Source organism: Coenobita brevimanus, chromosome 45 (assembly GCF_032717465.1).
Source record: "Coenobita brevimanus isolate Jiangsu-jjx chromosome 45, ASM3271746v2, whole genome shotgun sequence".
Classification (NCBI taxonomy): Eukaryota; Metazoa; Arthropoda; class Malacostraca; order Decapoda; family Coenobitidae; genus Coenobita; species Coenobita brevimanus.
The window spans coordinates 31,870,744-31,885,545 of NC_136998.1; the positions used below are offsets into that span (position 1 = coordinate 31,870,744).

Consider the following 14,802-nt stretch of genomic DNA (forward strand, 5'->3'; position numbering starts at 1 on the left):
TTAAGAGCCTGTATTCTTGTTCCTTAAGGAGGTTCCCTAGCACCTCTTCCTTAGCGATTTATTTTGGATACGGCCGGGTGATATAATTTTGTACGTTAAATATGAAGGGTATGGTGCTATTATAATGACTTACATAACACAGAAGGTGATGGCAAAGTATAATATGTAAAATAAACTGCTCAGGAATAGGTGCTGGGGAGAATACGGACAAACGTCTCCCCTACGCTGAATAAAACAGTCTTCCGGCACCGACTTTTTTTTTTTTTTTTTCGTAATGTCTCCAGACGAACTGACGAAAAATAAGAAAACTTTCACATTCCGGGGGATAATGAAGACAATACCTACTCTCTCCAGTCGGGAAAAAAAAAATCGGTCTTTCTCCTGATCAAAATGTCTGGTAAAAAAAAAAAAAAAATACATACGTTAAATAGGTCATGGATCAGTGTGTTGAAGGCTCTTATTCTCGTCGTTTAAGGAAACTCCCTAACCCCTTTTCTTAAGCGATTTATTTTGTTTATTACAACTTACTGTCCATCTCCACGTTGCACAAATCCTTCCAATGTCGCCATACTCCGCATTAATACCATACAAAAGGATATTAACCAGCCGAAATTAAAAAATAAAAAATAAATCACTAAGGAAAAGGTATTAGGTAACTTCCTTAACCAATCAGCCGAAGTCCCTCGTCAGCGTTATGCAAAGGCTAACAAAAAATAAAAATACCAGTAAATCTCTCTCTCTTTCTCTCTCTCTCTCTCTCACGCACACAAAAACAGACACACACACAAACGAAAGAGAGAGAGAGAGGAGAGAGAGAGAGAGAGAGAGAGAGAGAGAGAGAGAGAGAGACGCAATGAACGGTTTTGAGTGTGGAGATTGCACAAACACTGCATAAAGGTGTATTACTGTTCACACTAACGTATGGCGTGAGAATTTGGTACGACAAGAGAACGAAAAGTTAAGAGTTGAGGAGGTGAGATGCTGAGGAGCGCGTGTAGAGTGGGCAGAGTGAAAAGAATAGGAACTTAAGTGGAAGGTGAGGAGTAAAGTGTGTTTACAGTAGGAATAAAGTGTGTGCTTAGATAGTATGGCCATATGTAAAGAATGGATGCAGATAGGGTGGTGAAAAGGGTATATGTTATGTGAGTGAGCCTGAAGGTGGGAGGAAGCGTGGCTGACCAAGAAGGTGGATGGTTATGGTAAATGAGTAAGAAAAAAAATATGTAAGTTGATAAGGCTAAGGAACTGACGGGAAATCGTGTTGGCTGGAAACATTATATACCGCTGGGCTCTAGAAAAGCGTTTGGCACCTCTATTTCTAAATGATAATTGACAGACTGGCTATCTGGTAAGTTATGTGAAGTGAGTACATACAGATACTGAAAAGATATAAAACAAAAAATGTGCTGATGGTCTGGTTTATTAGGTACGGTCAGAAATCCGTGGACTTGAATGGTCAGTGAATGAGTGTCTAGCCCACTTTACTTGGTATTCTGCTGACGGTTCTGTGTCTGCCGTGTTTTCTCTTTCCTTACATTCTGGATCCTGCTTCGCTCCATCTTTGGCTGGGAAAAGGAGGTCAGGGTGGATGATGATTCGTATATGCCACGTCTTCCTTCACTCAGGCAGATACCAAACCACTTGACAATCAAACTAGTGTCAATATTAATGTGGCAATTATACAAAAAAAAAAAAAAAAAAAAGAAAGTTATCTGTGGCAACATTTGTTATGGAGGCTTGATGGCTGTAAAATTGGTTATGATCTGTTAGAAAACCGACACCTGGCGACTCAGAGGAGACGGGGTGTCCTGTGCACATAAACATAATCAGGGAAGTGATTTGCCCTGGCGTGCCTTGTCGGCCTTGTCTCGCCCTGGTTTGCCCTGCCCAGGTCTGCCTCGCCCAGGTCTACTTCGCCCAGGTCTACCTCGCCCGGGTTTACCTCGCCCGGGTTTGCCTCGCCCGGGTCCGCCTCGCCCTGCCCTGCTTGATTATGGTGCAGGGTGGGGCCGGGGCGGAGTGGCAGTGCGAGCCAGGCCCAGGCATAGTACAGGGCGATGAGCAGCAGGTTCAACAGCACCTGACTCATGAGCCAGGTGAGGCCGGTGAGCCTGAGGGGGACACTTGCGTGGCGATGCTAAAAATAGCGACGGAGGCAGGTGCGGTAAGCCACATGTCCAGGCATCAGATATAGCGGCGGGTTCCCACACACTTCCCTGGGGGACTGGTGACGGGAGAGGGCTATGAGGGGGAAGGTGGGGAACCAGGCGGGGGACGTGAGCTCCACCGCCGTCAGCAGCTCCCTCGTCTCCCACTCCGTCACGATCCACCAAAACACCAGCACACCCACACACATCACCACACCACACCACCACGCCATCGCCCTCACACTCTTCACCACATTTCGCCGCCACCCCATTTAGTTATGACTCCTAGATGAAACAGCTAATATTTAAAATGGCGTCCAAGAATGTGAAAAACTGCAGATACAGGTGCAAACACGGATGATATGACAACGCAATACCAACACCCTTCCTACTGCCGCCGGTACGAGTTGCGAGGCTGGACTGCATGGTAAATACTTAAATCGACCCTCCAATCTGATTACACTTGGCCATCAACTGAGCAGAAAGAGGTTAGGGATCTTTACCAACTTAGAACAAACGTGCTGTATCACCAGACGATTATAATTATCCTGGAAGATCTCTTGTAGTAAAGGGACTGATAGATCAAAAGAAAAACAGTTAAAATACAGCAGGAAAGGCAAAATTAAATACTAGGAATAAATCAAGAGGAGATAAAATAGTATAAGGGACGAAGCATGCATGGGAAAAAAAGGAAAAGGGAGAAATGAACAATAGAAAAGAGGACAAACAAGGGATTATGAGGAAGCAGGAAAATCAACGAGAGGAAACGTAAGCAAGTGACGTACGATAAGACGGAATGAATAACACGAACCAAAAAAAAGGTGAGAAAGATAAAATTATAATGGAAACGAGTAATAAAAAGAAATATAAGTGATAGAGATTTAGCAGTGTGAGAGTAGAAATACAGAAGCTAAAGAAGAATTACAGAAGAGAGGAGAAAGACATGGAATAATACAGAGAGCAAGAAGTCTATCTATCTATCTATCTATATGCACACTTAAGTCGTCTCGATGCCAACCTGTTCTCTCTGTCATTAGGGTGCCCTTTCTCCAGCTCATACTACACTCATTCGTATATCTCTCCACTCCATTCGTCTACCTCATCCTCGGCCTCCCTCTCCCTCTTGCACCATCTCACTCACATACACCCTTCTGGTCAATATATCATTCTCCATGCTCTCCACTTGGCCAAATTATCTCAGGGTACTTTTTAACACTTTCCTGTGCACCCACACCCATACCACAACACTTCCTCTCTCTCTCTCTCTCTCCCTCTCCACATGCTCCTCTCAGGTAACTCATTTCTACTCCCCGCAACAGAGTCCAAGAAGAAAATTAATAACAGCAGACAAGAAATAAACTGACAAGAAGGAGAAGTAAGATACTGATAAAGGACAAAGAGGGAGCAGGGAGAAGTCAAACTGGAGGGAAGGGAAGGAAGAGACGACCAAGAGAGATAAGAGGAGGACTGATAAAGAAGGAAGCTATAATGTTATCAGTAGGGCACACAGCACGCTTTCTTCACACACATTCTCTCTCTCTTTCTCTCTCTCTCTCTCTCCACACCTGACTAGCATATGATTCCCATACCGTCTCCTCTCACCTTTACTTATAGCTGGTTCGATTTTTCTCTTATTCTACTTTATGTTGACAGGTTTAGCAAGATCTCATTAGGTATGGCAAAGTTTCCTGGGTGTATATATACTTCTGATTGCAAGTGTATGTATGATTAGGTACGGATTCATTTAATAATAAAGAAGAGCAGGGAAATTAATGTCGATAAAACTGACAGAAATACGGGAAAGAGATAAAATAAATCCTAGAACTGCAAAGCAACTTATACATACGTTTAAGCTGATAAAAGAGGAGAGGATAGGAGGGAAAGATAATCCCTGTTGGAATCAAGAGGTAAGAGGAAGAAGAGAGAATGTAGGAGGAAGAAAGCACACGAGGAGAAGAGGAGTGAAAGGAATTAAGGACGTAATATGGAGTGATGAATACCAAGAAAATCGTAACTAAAGTGGGTGAATCAATCCTTTGGCAGGTGTTAAACGAGGTACACTGGAATATTTAAGTTCATTGCACACACAACACACCTGACTCTCCCTTTACTTGACTCATTCACCTGTACCTCACAAATACCTTATACATTTCCCTTTCACCTCTCATCCGCCTACTTCTCACAAATGCCTCATACATTTCCCTTCCACTCCTCTCTCATTACTACACCTTTGCCTCTCAAATACCTCACTCACCTCTCATGGCAACACCTACCCCTCACAAATACCTTATACATTTCCCTTTCGCTCACCTCTCATACATCTCTCTCACAACTACCTTATACAATGCCCTTTATATACGTCTCAAACTACCTCACTCATACACCTGATCCTCACAAATACTTCATACGTCTGCCACACTGATCTTCCCTGCACAACAGCCTTTCAATACGGCCTCACACACCTGACCATATTAATCCTTCAACCCATTTCCCTTCCACTGAATAAAATCGTCTGTTTGTCTGACTCAAATATTTATCCAAGTCCATGGCAGAGAGAGGGTTAACCAAGAAACCTTTTACCCTCTAATAGCCAGAATTTCCCTCAGCTGTATAAAATCGTCCGGTTGCAGCCAGATATTAAAGACTAAAGTTTGACAAGCACAGAGAAAGGGTAAAATACTTCTAACAACAGCGTCTAACAACAACATCTAACAACAGCCACCTACCCTACACTCCTCATACGTGGCTTAAATAACAGACACATCACACACCTGCTCATACAATTGATACACTCACCTGCCTCACACCTGTCTTCCAAAATACAAAAAAAAAAAAAATAATAATAATGAATAGTAAAACGCTTAAGGTGAGACATAGGCAGAACAACTGATTCTTAATATGATACAATAGAAGCAAATTCGAGTTAAGCAATATCTAAAAGGTGGTAAAAAAAAAAAAAAAGAAAACAATAATCACGATAAAGAGAATGGAGAAATTTCTGATTACTGCTTTACAATATTAATGTTGCCTAGTACGATCGCACCTGACTAATATAACTCTACTGATTACAGGAATGTTCAAGCTTCGTCACGGCAAGGCCGTGTTTCCTCGAAGACAAATGAATTCGAGAATCAAGAAATTAAAGAAAGCAAAGCAGAGCACGTCAGGGGAAAAACGAGAGAATCTGCTGACCTGGGATATAATAAAAGGGAAAAACATCAGGTCAGGAGAAAGACAATATGAACCACTAACAAGAAAAATAAAAGCCATGAGAACTAGGTGAACTGCTGACTAGGAATGTGACAATAAAGGGAAGAATAAAGGTGAGAGGAAAGACAAGATAAATCAATAGGAATAAGATGTGTACGATGATAAATATTTTTCAAGATAAGAGGAGTACTGATAGAAGGGGGAGGTGTGCTGTGTTATCAATGACAGGTGAGGAGGCTGACACGAGTTTTATTTACATACTCGTACAGATGCTCTCTCTCTCTTTCTTTCTCTCTCTCTCTCTCTCTCTCTCTCTCTCTCTCTCTCTCCCTCCTTTAATTCTTCCATTTTATGCTCCATTTACCTTCAATCTCAGTCGCTAAAAATTCACACTAATCTCGTCATTTTTCAGTTTCTTTTCCACTCTCCCTTTTTCCTCTTTGGCCCTCCTCCTTCCTCCTTCCTGACCTTAATTCTCTTCCCCCCCAACTCTCTCTCTCTCTCTCTCTCTCTCTCTCTCTACTAATCTGTACAGCAAGACGGTAATTATTAGTTAATTGTTGCTTCTGTTCCATTTTTCTTTCTGTCCATTCCTTCTCTCCATTTCTCCTCTCCCCCCCACCTCCAGCCTCTCCTTCCCTTCTTCCCTCCCTCCCATTCTCTTTCCTTCCCCTCCCCTTCGCCCTGACGTTCCTCTCCGTTCCTTTACTCCTTCCTCTTTCCTACCATTCAGTTCCTCTCCTTCCCTCTCTCCTTTTCCTTATCTTTTCTCTAATTCCTCATTCCGTCTTTCCTTCCCCCCTCCTTCCCTCTTCCCGTCCCTACTCCTCCCTTTACATTATCCTCACCTTCCTCCAATCCAGCCCTTCTCCCTATCTCTTCGCTTCCTATCTCTACTCTTATCCCCACTTTCCTTCGTCATTTCCCTGTTCCTTTTCCCTTTCCCCAACCCTCCCTCCTCCTCATTCCCTTACTCTTTTCACTCTTCCTCCCACTCAATCCCTCTTCTTCCTCCCCTCTCCCTCCCGATCTCCTTTCCTTTGCCTCTTCCCTCATCCCTCTCCCTGTCTCCTCCCTTTCTTCCCTCTCATCTTCTCCCTATTCCCTCTTTCCAGTCCAACTCCAAATTTTGTCCTCCTCCATTCAATTTCTTCCCTTTGACCCATCCTCCTTTCCTTCCCTCCCTCATCACCCCTCTATTCCTCTTCTTCTTATTTCCTCCCATCCTTTCCCCACTCTCCCCTCTTCGCTTATCTTAATCTTCTCCGCTCTCCTCTCTCATTCATCCCCTTTCTTTCCTTTCCTCGTCTACTCCTCCCCTTCCCCTTTCCCACTTCCCCCGGCTCCTCTTCATCCCTTATATCCCCCTCCCATCCCCCCTGCTTCCCTCTCTGTCCTTTTCCTTAGCATCTCTTCCCCATCCCTTCCTATATCCAGCCTTTCCTCCTCTCCTCCTCCCGTTTCCCCCATTCTCCTCCTCTTTTCGCCTCCTCTCCTAATCCCCCAGTCTTCCCTCTTTCACTTCCCCCACTCCTCCTCCTCTTCCCCGTCCTAGACTCCTGCTCTCCCCTCCCTCCATTCCTCTATCCAGGTCTTCCTCCTCTCCTCCACCTCTTCCAGCTTTTAATCTCTCGCCCTCCCTCCCCTCCATTCCTCCATCCAGTCCCTCCTCCCCTCCTCTCCCCTCTCTCCCCAGACCACAGGCAGGCAGTAATGTGGGAGGGCAGGGGTGAAATTGGCAATTAATAGGAAGGTGCTCCGCTGATGCCTCTCCCCAACCCCACCACACCAGCCTCATATTTCACTCCATTTTGCTCGTAGGAGAAGTGGGAAGGGATGGGGAGTGGGGAGGGGTGGGGAGGTGGGGGAAAAGGGAGGAGTGGGGAGTAGGCAGAGAAGGGGAAGGGCGGGGAAGAAGGGGATAAACAGTACATAAGAGACGACGTTGAAGGGTTGAGAAAGGAAGGATGTAGATGTGGAAAGGATGGAGGGAGGTAGGGAGAGGGGAGGGACGGAGGACTGGCGAGGGATGGAGAAGAGGTGGGGATGAAGGGAGGTAAAGGTGAAGGAAGGAGGAAGAGGTTAGGGAATGGGGGGACGTGCAGCAGACAAAGGAGAGGAGATAATAGATGGACAGAAGAAGGATGTACTGTAGATAGGGAAAGTCTGAGGATGTTCGGGAAAGAAGGGGGTGTTCGTGGGGAATGACGGGATATAAATGGGAAAAGGGGTATATGGGTGGGGGAAGGAAGGATGTTACTGACGGAGAGAGAGAGAGAGAGAGAGAGAGAGAGAGAGAGAGAGAGAGGAAGGAGGACAAAACACGTGTACGACATCTATATTCAGCCATGTGCGCGTGAGTGGGTGTGTGTGTTCCCAGCTTCACATACACACACACACACACACACACACACACACACACACACACACACACACACACAGACGACACGTGTACAATAGTCACGTTTCAAGGTGTGTGTGTGTGTGTGTGTGTGTGTGTGTGTGTGTGTGTGTGTGTGTGTGTGTGTGTGTGTGTGTGTGTGTGTGTGTGTGTATTGTTCATACTGAGTGGCTTGTGACACCATCCATACTGAGTGACATCATCAGCCATACTAACTGCCCTACTGACACCATTTAGAGTGACATCATCCAAAACGAAGCAGCCTGGTGACATCATTCATACTGACATCAACCATACTGAGTGGCCTGAGAGGGAATTATTCGCTTGGGTGACTCTTGATGGGAGAGTGGAGGAAGGGGGAGTATGGAAAAGAGAGAGGGGAGGAGGAAGAGGGGAGAGGGGAGACGAGAGAAGTTAGGGAGACGGGAGAGGGAAGGAGAAAGGGGGGAGGGGAGATGGAAGGAAGAAGGGAGAAGGGAGAAGTTAGGGTATGGGAGGAGACGAAAGAAGACGAAAGAAGAGAGATGGAAGAGGAAGTGCGAAACAAAGAGAGGAAGGAAGAGAGAAAGGAGGAGGAGAAAGAGAGATGACAGCTAAAACAGGAAGAGGGGGAGGGATGCTTGTGCGTGAGGGTGTGGGAGGGGGAAGCAAAATGAGGAGCTGAAGAAAGTGGAGAAGGAGAGAGGTAAAAAAAAAAATAACGGAATATCAGCGAAGGGGAGGAAATGGCTGGGGAGAAGGAGAAGGACGGGGAGACAGGGATGGATTAAGAAATGGATGCAAGAAGAAAACAAAAGAGAACGTAAAAAAAAAAAAAAGTTCCATGTAAGAGAAAGTGGTAGGGAAACAAAAGGATAGAGACAAGAAGACAGGGATGAAATGAAAAAAAAAAAGAGGGAAAAATAGGGAGGAAAAAGAAAATGACAAGAAAAAGTTTGATGAAGATGCTCAGAAGAGAAGATATAGAACGCAGAAGAGAAGGAATGTAAAAAAAAAAATGTGAGAGTAAGGAAGAGGGAAGGGTTAGATCGAAAAAAATGGGGAAAATATGGTAAATCAGGACGTAGAAGGAGAGACAGCTAGGGAAATGAACTAGGATAGAGGAAGCAGGAGAAGGAAACGAATGGGGAAAGGCGTAAGGTAGGGCATGAGGGGTAGGAAAGGGGAAAAGGTAGGAAGGAAAGATACAGGAAGCAAAGAAGAGGGGTTGGGGAGAGAGGTGAGAGGAGAAAGAGGGTGAGGGACGAAGAAGCAGGGGAAAGGGAGGGGAGATGTAAGCGACAGGGGGGAAATAAGGTGGGGGAGAGGAAACGAGGAGAACAGGGATTAAAGGGATGGGGAAAGTGGAAACAATGCGAAGGAAAAGAAAGGGAGAGATTACACAGGATTACACAGGAAAGCAAACAGCAACAGACCTTATGGTCCTTTCGAGGCTGCTTGTTAGAGAAAACTATGACTACAAGATCTAACTCTACATGTTGAAGGATAAGGATAGTAAAGCAAGAAGGCTCCCCTCACCACCAAACCCTCCAGGAAAAAGTGAGAAAAACCACCATGCAGCATGGAAAAACTGACATGGAAATTTTATAGGAAACACTGGAAAGGAAAAGTCACATTCTATAATACTTTATCTATAAGCTACCCGATAGAGTAACCTGAAAGAGAAAGTAAACAAATAAAATAATAGTTACGGCATGACATTATAGACCGGTTACATTGAGTTAATGGGAAGTCTGTGGACATAACGTGGAAGCTACACACTGCACAGTGTGGATGTTTAGGGGTGGTGCAGCAGCCTTGCCTTGCCTGGCCCTTTTAAGGTAGGCAGCAGTCAATTAGGCCCTAGCTCCGTTTGCTCCACTGAGACAAGGAACTCTCCCATGTGGGACAAGTACACAAGTTTCATCCTGAAGCAGTGACCCCTGGTACATTAAAAAAATCCCGATGGTGGTCACTTGACTAACAGGGACCCTCAGTGATCCAAACCCCATCACAGGTCGAAAGTAAGAGTAGTGACCGTTAACTCAGGGTTATCTGTGCTGATCCTAGTCTGTGCTTATATTGCTTTCTTTGCACTGGGGAGATTGAAAAGTATATAGGACGGGTGTCTTAGATAAAAGGGGACTGCACAGTGCACAGTGTGGATGTGCAATGTGGATGTTTAGGGGTGGTGCGGCAACCTTCCCTTAGATGGAGAACGGAGGTGAGAAGAATGTCAGGGGAGTGTGCGAGGTGGGGAACGATGGTGAGGGCAGAGGAGGGGAAAGGAAGAAGGAAACAAGCACAGAAGAGCTAGGCAGATGCAAGACCAAACGGGGCTTCGTTAAAGTGAAGCATCATATAGGGCTTCCTTAGAGTGAAGAACCTTGCAAGTGAAAATCCTCGGGGAGCTGAAGTGAAGCACGCTGCATGTGAAAATCCTTCGGGTGTGACTGACTGACTGGGCTGCTACCTGTCCTATGCAGAAAGGCTGAGAGAGAGAGAGAGAGAGAGAGAGAGAGAGAGAGAGAGAGAGGGGGGGGGTAGTGGTGTGTGGCTCCACCAGTTAATTTGCTGTTCAAGTTTCATGAAGATCAAACGCGGCTGGAGGTCTTTACTGAGAGGGGGGCGAGGGAAGAGAGAGGAGGGAGAGGGGAGGGGAAAGAGAGGGGGGGGCGAGGAAAGAGAAAAAAGAGGCGGGGGACGAGGAAACGGGAAAGAGATGGGAGGGGGAAAGGAGAGTGGATACGGGAGAGGGGGAAGTAGAGGGGGGAGAAAGAAAAGGCGGGAAGAGGGAAAGGGGTGGGGGAACGGAGAAGAGAGGGGGTGCTGGCAAAGGTGGGGAAGAAGGGAGAGAGAGAGAGAGAGAGGAGAGGGGTGAGGGATCATGAGCAAAGACAAGAGGGATGGGGAATGAAAACACAAGTGAAGGAGTAGGACGAGGAGTAAGGGATGGAAAGAGGGCACTGGGGGCGAGGGAATGGGAAGGGCGTGAAGGAAGGGTGAAGGGGGGTTGGAGGGAAGAGAGGGGGATAACAAGGGACAAGAGGAAGAATGGGGCAATAAAGGCAGTGAAGAGAGAGAGGAGGTGGAAAGAAGGAGAGCGGGAGACACGCGAGACGAGGGGATAAGGAGGGTGGAAAAAGACGGGAAGATGTTAGATAAAAGGGGTTGGTGGGAAGGACAGGAGTAAGAGAAGTGGAGAGGGGATGAAAGGGGGGCGGGAAGGGAGACGGGATGAACGGATGAGGGAGAGGGTGAGAAGAGGGAAGGGAGGGTGAAGGGAGACGGGAGGAGGGGATATGTAAGGAAGCGGAGGACAGGGAGGGCAAAGGGAAAAAAGGGAGACATTAGGAGAGGAAGACGAGGAATGAAGAGAGACTTAAAGGGATGAGGGAAATGACTAGAATCGAGGGGAGAGGAGTTGGGGAGATGAGGAGATGGGGAGGGGGTACAGTGGGGGACGAGTGGGGAGAGGGGAAGGGGGAAGAGAGAGAAGCGAAGAGGAAGGGAGGATGAAAGGAGAAAGGAGACACGAGGGGAGGGGTGTGGAGGGAGGAGAGAGGTAAGAGAGGGAAGTCAAGTGGAAAGGCATGGAAGGTGAAAGGAAGGAGGAGGAGGAGGAGGAGGAGGAGGAGGAGGAGGAAGTATGAAGGGAGAGGGAGCAGAGTCAGTGGGTGGACAGGGTGACGGGTGGAGAAGTGGGATGGAGGTGAAGAGAGGTGAAGTGGAAAGGTAAGGGAAGTGAAAGAGAGGAAGACGTAGGTGGAAGGAAAGCAGGGTGCAGAATGGTCGGAGGAGAAGGAGGATTAAAACAGCAACTAAACGAGGAACATCAAATTTCTTCCAAGTCTCAACCTTCCCCTTGAATACGCCAGGCAACCATCGAACTTACATCCAGGTCCCTAATTGTAGTACGGGGTGAACAGGGACAAACGGTGGAGGGGGCAGCTTTAACCTAACAGTCTGACCAGTGATAGATTCGATTTTGAGGTATGGTAGCGAGTAAGAGAAACTGAGATGGAAAAAGCCAGAAACATATATTGATAGGATAGATAGATAGATAGATATTGATTGATGGACAGATGGATAGATCGATACTGAATGATTGATAGACAGACAGACAGACTGAAAGATATACAGATACAGTATACTGTATAGACAGATGATAAGAGACTGACAAACAGACAGATATAGATTGACAGATATAGATAGACACAGATAGATAGTTAGATAGATAGACAAACTGACATGTAAGGCAGACAACCAGACAGAAATATTAAGAGAGAGAGAGACAGACAGACAGACAGAGAGATATATAAATAAACACAAAGAGAGAAAACCAGGAAAATCATATAAAAGAGAAAACGATATCAAAATCTTCACTAACTCCATTTCTCATTTACCATCATCACATTTCTCATCCCAAACCCGAACGAAAACATCCGACCTCCCGAACGCTCGACCCCATCTGAATTAATGGCCTCTTCACCTACTTTCGTTCGGTTTTCTTAATGCTTCGTGCTGTTTATACGATTCTTTAGCTGACTACACGCGCCAGTGACTGCGGGTCTAGTAATCACTGAGAGGGGGTGAAGGGGGAGGGGATAGGGGGAAGGAGGAGGGAGAGGAGGGAGCGAAAGAGGGGAGGAGAGTGGGAGGTAGGAGAGAAGATGGGAGAGAGAAGTGGGAGAGGGAGTGGGAAGGGGACTGGAGGAGAAAGATGAGAGAAGGGAGGACAGGAAGAGGGGAGGAGAAAGGTAAGGGGAGGTGGAAGTGGGGAGGAGAAAGCTAAGGGGAGGTGGAAGTGGGGAGGTGGAAGTGGGGAGGTGGAAGTGGGGAGGTGGAAGTGGGGAAGAGAGGAAGAAGGGGAAGAGAGGAAGGAGGGGAAGAGAGGAAGGAGGGGAAGAGAGGAAGGAGGGGATGCGAGAGTGGGGGAGAGAGAGAAGGGAGAGGAGGGGAAAGCGGGGGAGACAGTACGAATACGTGGTGGGGGTAGGGGGTAAGGGAGAAGAGGAGCAAGGAGGGGAGAAAAGGGGGAAGGGGAGGAGAGAAAGGGGAGGAAAGGAAGGAGAGGAGAGAAAGGGGGAAAGGAAGGGGAGAAGTGGAAATGGAGGGGAGAGAAAGGAATGGAAGGTAAAAAAAAAAGGGGGGGGGAAAGAGAGAACAAAAGGGGAAAGGGGAGGGAAAAGACGGGAAGGGAAAGGGATCTTGGAAGGTGGGGGGGGTGCAAAAACGAAATTGGGGGGAGGGGGAAAGAGGAAAGAGAAGGGGGAAGGGAAAAAGGAGAAAGAGGGGGAGGAAGGGGGTCGCGAGGGGTGAGGGGGATACAGATTTAGTGTGGGCAGGAGGAATGTGGGGGAGGAGAGAGAAGTGGGGTGGGAGGAGGGAGATGAGGGAAGGGGAAGAGGGGAAGGAGGAGGGAGGAAAGGAGAGGGGGATAGGAGAGAAAGGGGGTACAAGAGGGGAGGGGGGAAATCCTTTGAAGCGAGGTGAACTAAGCCCTTTCCTTCCTACCGCCTCCCCCTCCCCCTCCCCCTTCAGAAACAAAGAGACAAGATGAGGGGAGGGGGAAAGGGAGGGGGAGGGAAGGGAGAGGGAGGGGGAGGAGGAGGGGGTTCTGTATCCAGGGTAGAGTTTATGAATTATATACCTGGCTTCAGATTCAGTCTGTGTGTGTGTGTGTGTGTGTGTGTGTGTGTGTGTGTGTGTGTGTGTGTGTGTGTGTGTGTGTGTGTGTGTGTTTTAATATTACCCAAAGAAACAGACTACTTTGAGGCCTTTACCCCTATCTCATCCACCCTCACACATCAATCTCCATCTATTTTCCATCGATAAACAGGATGGAGGAACAGGAAGGCACAAGAATATGACGGCCACCTACAGAGTGTTACAAAAAATGGGCCATACTTCTTCCACACATCATTCAATTTAACTGAGACGAGCATGTGGTGTTACGTGGAGACAGTCAAACGCGGACGTGAAGGAGCGTTGAGGTGTTGTGTGGAGGTGTTGCAAATCTATAGAAGTGCCATGAGATGGTTAGGCCATATGGATAGGCTATGGGAATGAGAAACTGACTAGGAGAGTGAATGTGAAAGAGGTGGAGTCAGCGAGAGGGAAATCGAGGATGAGATGGAAGGATGGGGAGGAAAGGTATATGAGGGAGGGGTGTGAGCTGGAGAGATGGCAGTCTGATGTCAAAGGCCACAGTGACATGGAGGTGATTTATATACGATCAACCATTCAGGGATTAAAACCTCTTTCTATAGACAGACTGACTCATGTTGTCGAAATTCTCAGCTCCACATCAAAAGCTTAACGTTTCACACACACACACACACACACACACACACACAGGTGCTTCAAAATATCTGCAGTGTAGAGAATATTCTGGTGACTCCCGAAAAGGAAAGATGCAACTTTTGTCAAGTGCATCCCCATACGTATTTCATCCATTTTTTTTTTTGATCGTTCGTCAACTCTACTGCTTCTCAACATCATCCATATCTCAATTATGTACAGATTCACTTCCCCCCACCAAAAAAAAAAAAAAAAGCTGACAAAAATTCACTCTGCCTTAATTGTAGTGGCAGTAGTTACAAATAAGGCTCGTCAGAACGTGAACCCAGTGGACTGCAGGCTGAAATTCCCCTTCTCCTTTAGCACACCATCCTCCTTTTGGGGATATGGAAGAAGCAGACAGACGTTTATATGACCAGGCAGCAGAGCCACCCGAACATTTCAGTGTCACCGCGTGAAGGCGTCCCTCTCCAGCACCTGCCTTAACTGTAATATCACCTCTCACACCACAACACAATCACCTCATGCAGCTCGCCCTCACAACACCGACAACCCATCCATGTCCACCTACACACCATCCCATCTTTTTCTGCTCCAGTCAAGAGTGTAGGGGTTCGGCGCTACAGTACGCTAGAATGACAAGTCTCACTCGTCCATGTAATAGCATCAAAATTGCAGTAAACTTCATTCAGCCCTCAGTTCTAAACCACTGCGGGTCTTATCCGGCTGAAGCCCAGTAACTCACTGGATCATCAGGTTTTA

At 46.9% G+C, this 14,802-nt stretch overlaps 1 protein-coding gene across 1 annotated transcript in view; it reads left to right on the forward strand.

The window, feature by feature from the left end:
• The first annotated feature begins 2,883 nt into the window (after nt 1-2,883).
• The window catches only part of LOC145398490 (uncharacterized), a 96,909-nt gene continuing 84,990 nt past the window's right edge, over nt 2,884-14,802 (forward strand). Inside the window, exons 1-2 of the mRNA XM_080271366.1 lie at nt 2,884-2,915; nt 5,219-5,369. Coding sequence (XP_080127492.1) covers nt 2,884-2,915; nt 5,219-5,369 — 183 coding nt within the window. The remainder of the gene's footprint in view (nt 2,916-5,218; nt 5,370-14,802) is intronic.